Source organism: Carcharodon carcharias, chromosome 15 (genome assembly GCF_017639515.1).
Source record: "Carcharodon carcharias isolate sCarCar2 chromosome 15, sCarCar2.pri, whole genome shotgun sequence".
Taxonomy (NCBI): domain Eukaryota; kingdom Metazoa; phylum Chordata; class Chondrichthyes; order Lamniformes; family Lamnidae; genus Carcharodon; species Carcharodon carcharias.
Window position 1 is genome coordinate 69,956,168 of NC_054481.1, and position 13,430 is coordinate 69,969,597.

The 13,430-nt window shown below is 44.6% G+C and overlaps 1 protein-coding gene across 1 annotated transcript in view; it reads right to left on the reverse strand.

Moving 5' to 3' along the window:
* Positions 1-13,430, reverse strand: part of LOC121287955 — a 387,185-nt gene that overhangs the window by 35,673 nt on the left and 338,082 nt on the right. Inside the window, exons 66-69 of the mRNA XM_041206118.1 lie at positions 13,130-13,227; positions 12,009-12,193; positions 8,356-8,558; positions 7,208-7,370 (exon numbers count right to left, since the gene is read on the reverse strand). Coding sequence (XP_041062052.1) covers positions 7,208-7,370; positions 8,356-8,558; positions 12,009-12,193; positions 13,130-13,227 — 649 coding nt within the window. The remainder of the gene's footprint in view (positions 1-7,207; positions 7,371-8,355; positions 8,559-12,008; positions 12,194-13,129; positions 13,228-13,430) is intronic.

The window sequence follows — 13,430 nt, forward strand, 5'->3', positions numbered from 1 at the left end:
TAACAGGCCTTAATAAGCCTTTGACAGTTGGGCGGACATGCAGCCGACTCAGCTGCGCACTGGCTGAACTGGAAATCTAAATGACAAGCGGTGACATCAGGACACCCGCCCGATGTCACCATGCGTCATTTTACGCGTCGGCGAGTGGGCCCCGCCTCCCCTCGCCAACCGGAGAATTCAGCCCACACATCTTCTCTTTAATCACATTCAAGGGGAGATAGTGGCATAGTGGTAATATCACTAGACTGGATTAGGGGACATGGGTTCAAATCCCACCATGGCAGCTGGTGGAATTTGAATTGAATTAATAAAATCTGGAATAAAAAGCTAGTTTCAGTAATGGTGACCATGACAATTATTGTCATTAAAAGCCCATCTGGTTCACTAATGGCCTTTAGGGAAGGAAATCTGCTGCTCTCACCCAGTCTGGACCACAGGTAACTCCAGACCCCACAGCACTGCCCTCTGAAATAGCCACTCAGTTCAAGGGCAATTAAGGATGGGCAACAAATGTTAGTGGAGCATTGTTAACAACATCCCACGAATGAATAAAGGAAAAAAAATCCATCAAAATTAAAATAAACTCAATTACAAGTCAACCAAACAAAAATCCTCCTCTGGATATATTACCAAAACCATTGCCCACCCACCACACCACACTGCCTCAGGAGTAAAATTCAAAATGTAAAAACAATCCAATGGCCAACAGTTCAGAAAAATTAAACCAACATTTTACTCATCCCATCTTCTAGTATCTTGAAGAGCTCTCGCCATCCTCGCACATTCCAACATAACTGCCTGGGCCTCACCAATATGGTCAGCCTCACATGCAACTATACCCTGTCTTACCAGGCCCATCCAGCTGTGGCTAATTGAACCAAGCATCCATTATGGGTAACTATGCAGTGCAGCCTTCAAAACAACACAAGCACTAAGAAGACAATTAGGATTTTTTAAAAATCAAGCAACTAGACTATAACTGCTTGAATTCATTGTAGAGTTCCAGGGCAGCACAACTCGCCATATCCTATCCTGCAGTAAACTTTGTCCAGCTGCTCTATCTCTCTCAACCCCAGGCCCCTTCACTATACCAGCCTCTGCACCACTGCACTTCCACTCTATCTCCAACCCACTGCAGCCTGGACTTTACCACACGCTCCCTTCCTTCACTTATTTTTAAAAAGCAAAGCGGGCAAATTGACCCTTTAATGAAAAAGACTAAAATACCTGTAGTTCGGAGATTGCAATAAATGATATTTAAACACTTAATGAATTGATAATCAAATCCCTTTCTCTTCTATTTCAACAAAGGCATTAATCTGTGTAAAGTAACAATCAGAAGAATTTGATGCCAATGGATTATATGTTCATATCACAAAGTGTAATAGAGCTTGTTTGTTTAAATTAAGGATTCAACATGATAGTAATTCACTGCGTAACATCAAGGTTGGATAATTCATTATGATCTTATTTATTTATGCTGTGAAGGGTTAATATATAATAAAGATGCAAGTAAAGTTTATTAAGTATAAAAATAAATATTTGTCCAGATAATGAAAGTCCAAAACAGGATCACAAATGGAGGTTAATTACAATGAGTATGGTAGCAAATTTAAGATTGCAAGAAAGGCAAGAAAACCAAATAAAACATAAATAATTAGAGAATAGTGTTGCAAATAATTTTTAAATATTAAATAGGATATTTAAAATAACCTCTTGTACTTTCATCTATAAGCAGCGTTATATGGGGCAGAATTTTCCTGTTGGTGTGTGGGGGCGGGACCCGCACGCCGACACACAAAATAACGCGCGGCAACGTCGGACAAGCATCCCGACATCACCGTGCACCATCGCGATATTTTGCTGGGTGGGCGGGCGGTGATATCCGGTGCATGCCCGCCATTAATTAATGGGCCACTTAAGGCCCTTGACTCACCAAGTGACACCGATTTTTTGGCGCCTGTGAGATCTTTGGGTCAGCGCATGGGCACAACAGGCAGCAGGGTAGGACACGTTTATATAAACCTCATCCACGAGCGGGATAAGAGGGCTCAGTGGGGTTGCGAGTGTGCTCTGTCAAATATTGACTTTTCAAAGTTACTGATACTTGCCTATGTGATCTGCAATACTTCAAAACATACAGCAGCTGCTTTGTCTGGACTCACAAGCTTCAGGTCAGCACTCTGCAGTGAGGAATCTTTTCTGGGCCTGTAGGTTTCAGGAAGCCTTCCCTTAGCCTGGGAATGGAAGTTGAACTCTCCACAGGAGGCACTTCCTCTGAGGAGGAAGGGAAGGCTAGAAGGGGGAGGAGGCCAGGAGCACACATTCAGCCTCCAGGGGAGCCACCTTTGGGAGGACAGGCGCAGGCACAAGGGGCGCAGAGCCAAGAGGTAGTCCAAGGCGGAAGGGGCCGCAGAAGATGCCACTATCCTGCTGCCAGGGTATACAGGTGGTGAACCAGCTACCTCAATATGTCTGAGTTGCAGTGCCGAAGGAGGCTCCGTCTCTCAAGGGAGACAGTCAACTACATCTGTCAGATGATTGGACCTGAGATCTCCGCGAACTGTGTGGATGGACACCCCATGCCAGTGGTTCTAAAGGTCACAGCTGCCCTCAATTTCTATGCCTCTGGCTCCTTCCAGGGCTCGGTGGGTGATCTTTGTGAGTCTCCCAACCAGCTATCCACACTTGTGTCAAGCAGGTTACAGATGCTCCGTTCAGACGGGCATTGACCTTCATCCATTTCCTCTGCAACCAGGCAAGTCAGGCACAGCGAGCCAAAGGCTTCGTGGCCATTGCTGGCTTCCGCCGTGTCCAGGGTGCTATAGACTGTACACATGGCCATCAAGGCACCAGCAGGTCAGCCTGGTGCCTTCGTCAACAGGGAGGGATTCCACTCCATGAACACGCAGATAGTGTGCGACCACAGGATGCAGATTTTACAAGTCTGTGCAAGGTACCCAGGCAGCTCCCATGACGCCTACATCCTTAGACACTCCCGGGTGCCAGGGCTCTTCAGTGCTCTGGCTCGGCTTGATGAGTGGTTGCTGGGTGACAAGGGCTATCCCCTCAGAATGTGGCTCATGACACCTCTCCACCATCCAAGAACAGAAGCTGTGCAGTGGTATAATAGCAACTACGCCTCCATAAGGGCTGTGGTGGAGAGAGCCATCGGTCTTCTCAAGATGTGCTTCTGATGCCTGGACTGTTCAGGAGGCGCACTCCAGTACCTACCAGTTCATGTCTTGGTGCTAGTGGTTGCATGCGATGCTCTCCACAATCTTGCGCTGGAACGGGGGGACAATGAAGACGTTGACGCAGTGGCTGCAGCTGCACACAGTGAGTCCAGCAGTGAGTCCGAGGATGAGCACGCACAGGGAAATGCTGAAGGGGTAGACGCTGACCTGGGCATACTCCAGGGAGGCAGGGACACCCGGGAGGCTTTAGTCCAACGAACCTTCAGCTAGCACACCACATATGGACCTCCAGGACAAGCCTGGGCTGCAGGCTCTGCGCTCAATACCTGAGTGCAAAATCTGCTTGGATAGGAACATCAACTAAGGGCCTTGTTAGTAAAGCTGAATGTCCCACAAATCACTCGTAACATTACTGGTAACCATCCACCTGCAGAAGAAAGGAGGCACCCTCAGCCATGGTGACATGTCTGAATTTAATAGTACAACCAAAGGAACTTAAGAAAACAAAATGACAAAAGGTGTTAAAAATCACACCAACTCATAAAGACTTCATTGTGGGCCAACACAAAAGCACCAGTGATAAACCCGTGGTGTGCCTAAGGCACCTTATGTTTACATTTTCGGGTGCTATGTCTTGGTGCTGCCCCCTCGCTGCGAGTGGCATCAGAGACAGCCTGCTCACTCTGCTGTCCTGTTAGCCTCAATGACCTAGGCGGTCGTCCTCTGGCCAGTGGAGCCTGTGCTGGCCCTGCCTGGGAAGGAGTTGCTAGTTCCACAGCTGCCATCTCCCTAGTCGTTGCAGCCTCATCAGATGCAACAGTTACTGGCAGAGGAGGAGGTGCCACCCTCATCCGGAGCGCCGAGAGGAGCCCACAGAGATGACAGGCAGCTGCTGTGCCAGCGTGAGGTCGCTTCGGACCTCCCTGCTCACCGTGGATGGATGGGTACCGAGCTGGGAAACTTGGTGCCCAACAATCTCCCACACTGGCACCGACCAGCTGAGGTCAATGCCGATGTGAGGGCTTGCTGGTCTGAGTGCATCCCCAGGAAACCCTGACTGGTCTCTTGGAGGAGTCTCTCCATGAGAGTTGCCATTCTCTCCATGGAGGACGCATGGCGCTCAGCCATGAGGCTCATTGCATTGGAAATAGTCTGCGTAGATCCCTCCACCACAGACACCAAGCCAAGCATAGCCTCATGTATCTCCACGAGATGCGCCCTCACACCCGGCCGCATTTCCTGCACTTACTGCGTCGTGGACGACTCCAGAGGCACATCATCAGCCACCAACTGAGCGTGTGCCTGGTCCCCTGCAGTCCTTCGACTGCTGGCGCATGGGCACTCTCTGTCTCTGCTAGCTCTTCCAACAGTGTGAAGTGCCCTCACTGTGCCCCGGGACACTAGCCAATGTTCAAATTCCAACCGAGGTGCCAGTATCTGCGCTGGTGCCTGCCCGACAGAGATGGTGTGACACTAGTGAGTCTGTGATATCAGGGCCCTCAAGTGTGAGAGGGGGCCTCTGCTGCTCCTCCTCCTGGCCCTGCTCTGCTGATGCTGAAAGGAGGAACAAGGACATTGGATCAGTTAACGTGGAGACATTGTCACTCTGCATCCCTGTCCCCATTATGCGCTCATCCTTCCATAAGCAATGGTCAAGCCATGTTGCAAACATCAATCACTGAACATTCAGCACTGCCATGGCTGTTGGGAGAATAATGGTGACCTCACTGCTGGGCAAACATACCTGCCCGTGGCACCCCAGCCTCTCTGACACTGGTGGACCTGGGCACATGGCGTCTCTCCAAATCTAGGGCCTCCTACTCAATGCAGCTGAGAATCGCCAACTGGACCGGCCCTCCACTAGTCCTCACCCGCTCGGCGGCATTATGTGGCATTCTTCTGAATAGGAGAGAGGAGCATTGATTAATGCTACTTGTAACTGGACTCTCTTTGCGGACGGCCCACCTCAACCAGAGTGGGACATTGCAGGGCTCCAGTATCTCCTCACCCCGCTGCTGTCGAACACTCACACAAAGATGCCAGGCCTGTCCCCGCCCCCCCACCACCCCCTTGGCCAAATGTTGCTGCATCACATTAGGCATCACACGGTCTACCTTCCATAGCAAGGAGGCGCAAGCACGTGGAGTGCAGAGGACAGCAGATCGATCAGTGCCACGCCACCTTGAAGCTCCCCTCCCAGCATGTCATCACCCTGACTTTAACTTGTCCTGGACTATGCCAGGGGGAAAGCCTACCTGCTGGGTTAAGTGACCAATGCGAACATGATACTCACCCTTCCCGAGCGCAACAGGCCGTTGAAGTGCTTGCGACACTGGATCCAGGTGCACCGCACCACGTCGCAGGAGCTCACCACCTCCTCCCAGGCACGTTTGGTAATGTGGGGGTGGTATCCTCCCCCCATCCTGGGGTACCTCTCGCCGTGTTGCCACCTCCTTGAGGAGTGCAGCAAGGCAATCGTCAGAAAATTGAGGGGCGCAGTGCCTCCTTGTCCTAACCTCCTGCCTGGCCTGCTCACCAGCAGCGCTCTGGGGAGCCCTTCCACTGGCCGTGACTCACAGCCTTTGAAAGGCTACAGCAGCTTTTTAAAACAGGTCCCCGGGTCGCCATTGGACCTGACGATCATCGCAGTCCCGCCACCACCCATCCACTCCTGCTGTCCTCGGGAGCCGCGATCCACATTGGCTGGGCCTTAATTGGCCCGCCTGGGTAAAATGGCAGCGTGGAACCAATCGCAGGCGGCAATTAGGTCCACACTGCCCACCCGATAGGCAGAAAATTCTGCCCATGATATAACCTAGTCATGGAAAATTGCTTCTACATACTCAGCAGAGGACAGTGTTTAAAAATAAACTACACTGTAACCCCTCCAGTCTGGAATGCTTGGGACCAAGGCATTTCTGAACGTCGGAATTTTCTGGATCATGAAATAATGTTAGCATGCCTAACCACATGTGTATGAACTAGATGTAAATATGTGCCTGAGATATAAAACATGCCAAAACCAGTGCAAAGACAAAAAAGTTTTCAAATCTATTCACTTGGAAATATGGATCGACGCACTAATGCACAGGGATCCAGAATAAAACTGAGCATTGTCAACAGTTAATCAATACACTCCTTTATAAATGTTCTTTCAGATTTATAAATCCCAAAGCATTTATTGTATACATTTGAAGACACCCGCAGTTAACTCAGTTTCTTACAAAATCTGTATCCTTTACAGATAGAGAAGCACTGAGTGCTTCCCAAACTCTTTCTAATGTGACCCCATTTTCTCACACAGACACAGACACACACACAGACACACACCCGCACGTGTGCACACACATACACAAACACAGACACACACACGCAGACAGACAGACACAGACACATGCACACACAGACACTTGCACACACACAGACAGACACAGACACACACACACAGACGCAGACCAAGACACACACACACACAGTAATTAGGCCTCTCCCACACTTTTTTTGTTCCAGCTGCCAGTGCCTGCACAACAAAGTCACCAGTCCAGGATAAGGAGCAGCCTGCATAACAAGCTGACAGGAACAGCAACACAGCAAAATTTAAAGCAGCCACTCACCTCCCCAGCAGCTGCATGATGTCCTAGGTTTTCCTGCACTCCAGACACATCGGTCAGTAAGTGAGTTACACTTGCCGGCCTCTGCCTGCACCAAGTCAGTGCAAAACCATCAGCACTTGCCGATAAAAGTGTTTCCTGAGGAAGTTAAAGAGCACTTTGGGCTCACCATTGCTGCCTCAGAGGAGGGGGAGCTTGCGACTCCAAAAGCTATTGGTGAACCTCAGCTAAAGAAAAAAATCCTGGACAACTGGTGTTTCTTTTGGAATTCTGGCCTGGATAGATTACAGTGTATTTAAAGTTCCATCATTTTCAAACAGAATATGGTTTGCCTTTAAATGGTCAAAGTACAGCTATTCTATAGTTACAATCTAAAATGCAAATATTCCTAGCACTAACCATGGTACCACCCAGGGAGAGTCAGACTGCAGATTTCACGTTGCATATTGCATGACACAATAACTCCATTTTGATTTGACACCTTGACTTCATTAAGATCCTTTCTGATTGTCACTCCATTCTTCACCAGGGGCAGTTCACTGGCTTTGCAATTCTCTTCAACCTATGGAACACAACTTGTATTATATTTTCATTAGTTAATTGTTTTTAATTGTTCTAATTTTTGAAAATAAAAAATAGTTTGAAAAAGCAAAATGCCCATAAGAATATAACCAGTGGGTGTTAAAAGATAAGACAGTTAAGATCCAAACTTCTACACTATTTGATTGCAAATGTCCAATGATGCAGTTTACAAATATTGCCATTATGGGATAGATGTAACTTGCTGCTTGAATGTAAAATTGACACTGCAGTGCCAAGCCATAATGCCAGCTAATCGCTTGGGCAGCAGGCTGAAAATCTACCCATGTACAATGAACGCTGAGAATTAAAAAAAAAAACAGGGTTGGACTTTGGCTTGCATATTCATGCTATTTTAAAGTTATATTTACAGCATCATGTATCTTATAGTCAGTCAGCACAATTGTGTTTATTGGTACAGGAGCCATACATAACTTTAATGGTCAGAAGAACGAAATGAATTGACTGCACCGACACAATTTTAAATAACAAATCAGTCAGAAAAATGCTAACAACCCCACAACCTACTCCTTTAATTCAAAATTACTCCGTATGGAAAAAAAAACTGAGTCCAAAACAGCACAGGAGACATTTTTGCAAAGATTTCAATTGGAATTAAGTAACTTTACATTAAGAGTGACATCCAGCCTTCCCGTTAAACACCAACACCACTCAGTGAACACTCAAGTTCTATCGAAGGGTCATGAGGACTCGAAACGTCAACTCTTTTCTTCTCCGCCGATGCTGCCAGACCTGCTGAGTTTTTCCAGGTAATTCTGTTTTTATTCCTGAGACAGGATTAGGCCATTCAAACATTGTTGATTAAAACAACCACTGGATATTATTTGCTAACCATTACATCCTTTCAGATTATCCCACAGAAAAAAGACTCCAAGCAGAAGTTTGACAGATATTTGCATGAGAATGAACATTTCTGATAGCCTGTATTATTTCAGTGCATGTTTTACCTTTACTCCTGGGTATATATCAATGATGGTGCGATTCATTTCCACGCGGAGTGAGTTCCTACCATCACTCTCGTGATTCAGTAACACCGTGAACGTGTTCCTCTGGAAATCTTTAGCTAAAAGAAAACTACACTTGCTGGCAAAATCATACATCTTCCCGTCAAAAGTCACATAATGCTTGTTTCCAATGAGTAGGGCTTGATCTATGGAACATTTAAGGGAACAGTTTCAAAATTTCATACAGTGTTGCTCTAAATGTAAATATTTACATTTAGATTACTTATAAATTAAAAACAGATTTCAATCAACTACAGAATATGTTTCCCTTCTGGTGTCATGCAACCATCACTGTTGCCAAGGCTGGCTTGCAAAGAAGCAAAAACTGGATTTTACCAGTTATATTTAGCATTCGAGCCCAAAGTTAAAAAAAAATGTTTCATAGTAATAAATTAGCTAGCATGTGGTGTGTTAAATTCATAGGTCTAAATGCCCATGGAGTGTAGCACTGATGTTCTGTTACTGCTTGAGAGGTTATACTTATGAGAATCACATGTATGAAAGACAAAGGCTAAATTAGCCCATTTTAGCTCAGTCAGCCAAATAGGAAAGACTGCAATTCCCCCATTTCAGAGTCTGTGAATAACTCTTAGGGCTTCGCCTCCATAAGTACCCTGAAATTTATTCAAGTGTTAGTTACTCTTATAGTCTTTGGAACTCTCTTCCTCAAAAGGCAGTGGAAGCAGGATCTTTGAATATTTTTAAGGCAGAGCTAGATAGATCCTTGATTAACAAGGGGGTGAAAGGTTATTGGGGCTAGGCGGAAGGTTACAATCAGATCAGTCATGGTCTTATTGAATGGTGGAACAGGCTTGAGGGGCTGAGTGGCCTATTCCTGCTTCATGTTTGTATGCTTGTATGTGCGAAGAAATTCTCATTGGCATTAGCTCTAAATTTTCTTGTCACGAGCTGAACAAGCATGGCCATTGGCCTCCTATGGTAACTTCAAGTAATGCTTTGCATTTAACTTTTCTATATCATGTAATCTATAGATACCTGTAAATTATGAACACCTTAGGGTGTCATTTTTCTTCCAGGTGTGCTAATTTTCAAAATGGTCATTGTGTACACTAAAACATTCAGTACAATGGTGAGTTCTTTACCCAGAATCCATAGCAGCAGAGAAATTGCCCTATCCCTGTGATAGAGCTGCACGGAGACAAGAGGGTTTCTCTGCCTTTGTAGATGCTGCCCATTTCAAAAAGTTGTTTCTTTCACAAAACTGGCTACCTGTGCATTCATGTGTTAAACTGTAAAAGGACTTGATGTATCGAAAGGTGCTTGTAGTTAATAATTTGAGAGTGTCAGAGTGCCTCTTGTATATTTTATTATGCAAGTTATTTAAGTATCTCAAGCAATGTCTGTTTTTTGCTGGTGTTCATCATTTGGGGGCATCTATTTATACAGGTTCCACTGTATTGCTCTTATTCCTGTAAACTACCACATTCCGTTGAATCCTTTTCTTGTGATGGTTACATTGGCTTAATGGGACTTTTCAATGGAATGTGACTGTGACAATCTGGGATGCTGCAGTTGCAGATTCTGATCACCTGCTAATGTAGTAAGGAATCTTTACATTTAACCCTTACTCTTTCCTCCTACTCTCCAGATTTGTGTTTTCTGATGATAACTTTATTTCTTCTGGGAGGTATACTAATTCTTAGTGAGTATCTCAATAATGGGTGGATGTATTTTTCATTTACTCACTTGAAGCTCATCACCAAAGCTGTCCTTCAGAACATATTCTGTTTCCTACTTCAGTAAGCCTTGTCACCAAACGTTGAGCTGCCTGCTGCATCCAGTAATACTTAATTTTTAAAAATGATGCTTTTCCCACAACTCCTCCATGTAGATAATTCTGAGTACCTCTAGCCCAGCTTGACATCCCAAGCTCTTTCCCACTGCTGATGTGACCCTGCTGGATGGTGTTCCATCTTACGGACCTTTGGTCTCAATATCACTACCACTCCTCTTACGCTTGGCTTAGAGCCTCGATGTTGCTCTTTCCCACTCCCAGCCTATTTGCTGCTGCCAGTGCTCTGCTCTGGATTGCCCATACATTCAATGGGTGAAATGTTCAGGGTCTACGGTGGTCAGGTGTGAGTGGTAAATGTCCGTAAATCACAGTGCAGCACTAACTGCCCCATTCCTGCTGCCTCTGCTTTCCAATTTGATTTTTAAGTAGCAATTAAGGGAGTGCTGCAGATGCACTTGGCTTCCCACAATTAATAATATTTTAATTTTAAAAAATGCGGTTGATATTTGAACATCTACTACCTCACTAACCAGCCTGACTCTTGATCTGCACTATCTCTACCCCATTCTCACCCACCCCATTACTTCTCACTAGATCTCTCCAGCCCCTCCTAAATTTTAGTTGAAAAATGGTTGTCTGCCCCTAGCCTGCAGCACATTGTTATGTACCTGTGATGACTGTCATTAAGATCAGTTCAACTGAGTAGGGGGTCACGTGATTTGTTTAACCTACACAGGGGATAAATTCTAGGGAGGGGTTTCTTTGGGAAATATGGCTGCTTGAGGGGCTAGCTGGATACAAGCAGCCACGGAAGCTATTGTGTAAATAAAGTTTGCTTTCTTTGACCAAGAAGCCTCCCAGAGCATGTTTCTACAGTACCCCAACTTACCTTACAGTGGAGCACCCAATTGTTACCGTTTCCTTAATTTTATCAAGGCCAATCAATCCCAGTTTCTCTAGTCTTCTTTCATAGTTCAGTATCCTGACATAGGGGAGCAACCTTAGAATCATAGAATGACACAGCAGAAAGGGCTTCCATTCGGCCCATTCCGTCTGTGCCGGCTCTTTGGAAGAATTATCCAATTAGTTTCATTCCCCTGCTCTTTGCCACCAACCCTGCAAATTTTTATCCCTTTTCAATTCCTTTTTGAAAGGTATTACTGAATCTGCTTCCACTACCCATTCAGTTAGTGCATTCCAAACCATAAAGACTCACTGTGTAAAACTTTCTTCCTCATGTCGCCTCCTGCCTTTTGCCAATTACTCTAAACCTGTGTCCTCTGATTACTGACCCTCCCACTGTGAAAACAGTTAATCCACCAAAACCCTACATAATTTTGAATAATTCTATTAAATCTCTGCTTAATCTACAGAAAACAAGCTGGGAAAAAATATGAAAATATTGAGGTAGACTCTCTCACCGCTGTAACTTCAGTGTAAGATCAGTTGAACCGCTCAAGAAATATTACAAGTGGTCATTTTTTTTAGCAATTACGCTGTTTCTCCAGTTCAGCTGAGGTTGCGTCAGTAGATCGGGAGAACCTCCACGGAAATTTCAAGCCACTGTGAATTCATATCATTTGTGTTTTCTTTAAAAACATCATACTTGTTAATGTGTGGTAATCATTAAAAAAAAATGTTACACTCAGAGGCACGAATGCGGTTATCTGAATCCCACGGTCAATCGCCCCACTCAGTGCTGGCATGCTATGAGAAGCTTCAAAGCAAATTCAATTTAGTTGAGAAATATTTCATAATAATAATGCATTTATAGCATATCGCTCAGAAAATTCTCAGAGTGCTTTGCATGATGAGTTATCTTGATGTTCTAACAACTTACGTTCAAATGGGCTGTCCATAATCCTGTGTTTTAGTCTGTAATATTCTGCGATGGGGTTTATATTGTATAGACTCCTCAATGTCTTTATCAGCTTGGATTCAACAAGATAGTTGGTAATATTAGCCACATCAAGCAGCCGCTCCCCCATAGACAACAATGGCACGTTCACTACAACAGAGCAATCTCTGCAACATAATTTCATGACACGTGAAAGATATGTCAATTGTTGAGTCTACAGAATCTAATTTAACTGCAATGTGGCAACAAATGCTTTTAACTAGTGTGAAAGTGAGCTTTTCAAATGTTACACTTACAGCTTGTTGACTGCCAGTAAATTTGAAAGAAAATCCTTGCATTTATTTAGCATAATTTACATGCAGCAAAGGTCCAAAAATAATTCAGAGCTAATGAAATACTTTTAAAGTATAGAGCCCTGAAACATAGGTAAACACATCAGCCAATTTTCACACAGCAAGGTCCCACAAACAGATAGGGAATTAATGACCAAATTTTCTGTTTTTACGTCTCCATTGAGAAACTGGAGTTGAGGCCGAAATGAGATCAGCCATGATCGTATTGAATGGCGGGGCAGGCTCGAGGGGCTGAACTGCCTACTCCTGCTCCTAGTTCTTATGTTCTATTGAGAGATTAATGTGGAGCAGACACTAGGAGAGCTCCCCTGCTTTATTTTGAATGTCACATGGGATCTTATTAATCAACTTTGAGAAAGCAGAAGGGGCCTCGGTTTAAAATTTCATTCAAAGGACAGCACCTCAGACAGTACCGCACTTCTTCATAACCTAGGCTGACACTGCAGCACAGTTCCGTGCCAGCGCAGGTCTCTGCAATGGGGTTTGTATCCAGAGCCTTCTGACACAGAGGCTCACTGAGATAAACACTTTTTACAAGAAAGGCACAACTTTTTAGAGATGACTCAAAAATTGTTGGATCTTCATAAAAACATCACCAAAAATGCTTATCTCACTGTTGTTATGAGGAGGCTAGTATGCTACCAATTTGCCATGGTTGACATAATAATCTTCTGGAAAATACAAAATGCAACTGTTAACGCAACTCAAATCTGGTTCTAAATGCACAATATTTAACAACCTGGTACTTACTCTGGTGAGTATTTGTAGAGATTTGCAAGTGGCTTATGGATCTTGCTTGTGGCTTTGGCGATTTTTGCCTCTGCCCACCTCGTTACTTGTTGCGTGGTCTGGTTGGAAATGGAAAAATGAATCATCTTCATAAGTAATGGACTAATATCAGGTTTAGATGGACAATGGTTAAAAAAAAGGAATAGAAATATGAAGGCAAATGATAAATGAAACTGAAGAATATCATAAATATGAGCTATTTTACAGTTAGTACTAACCAACAAAGAACAAGGAAAGTAAAATGTTCTAAAACAAAATTCAA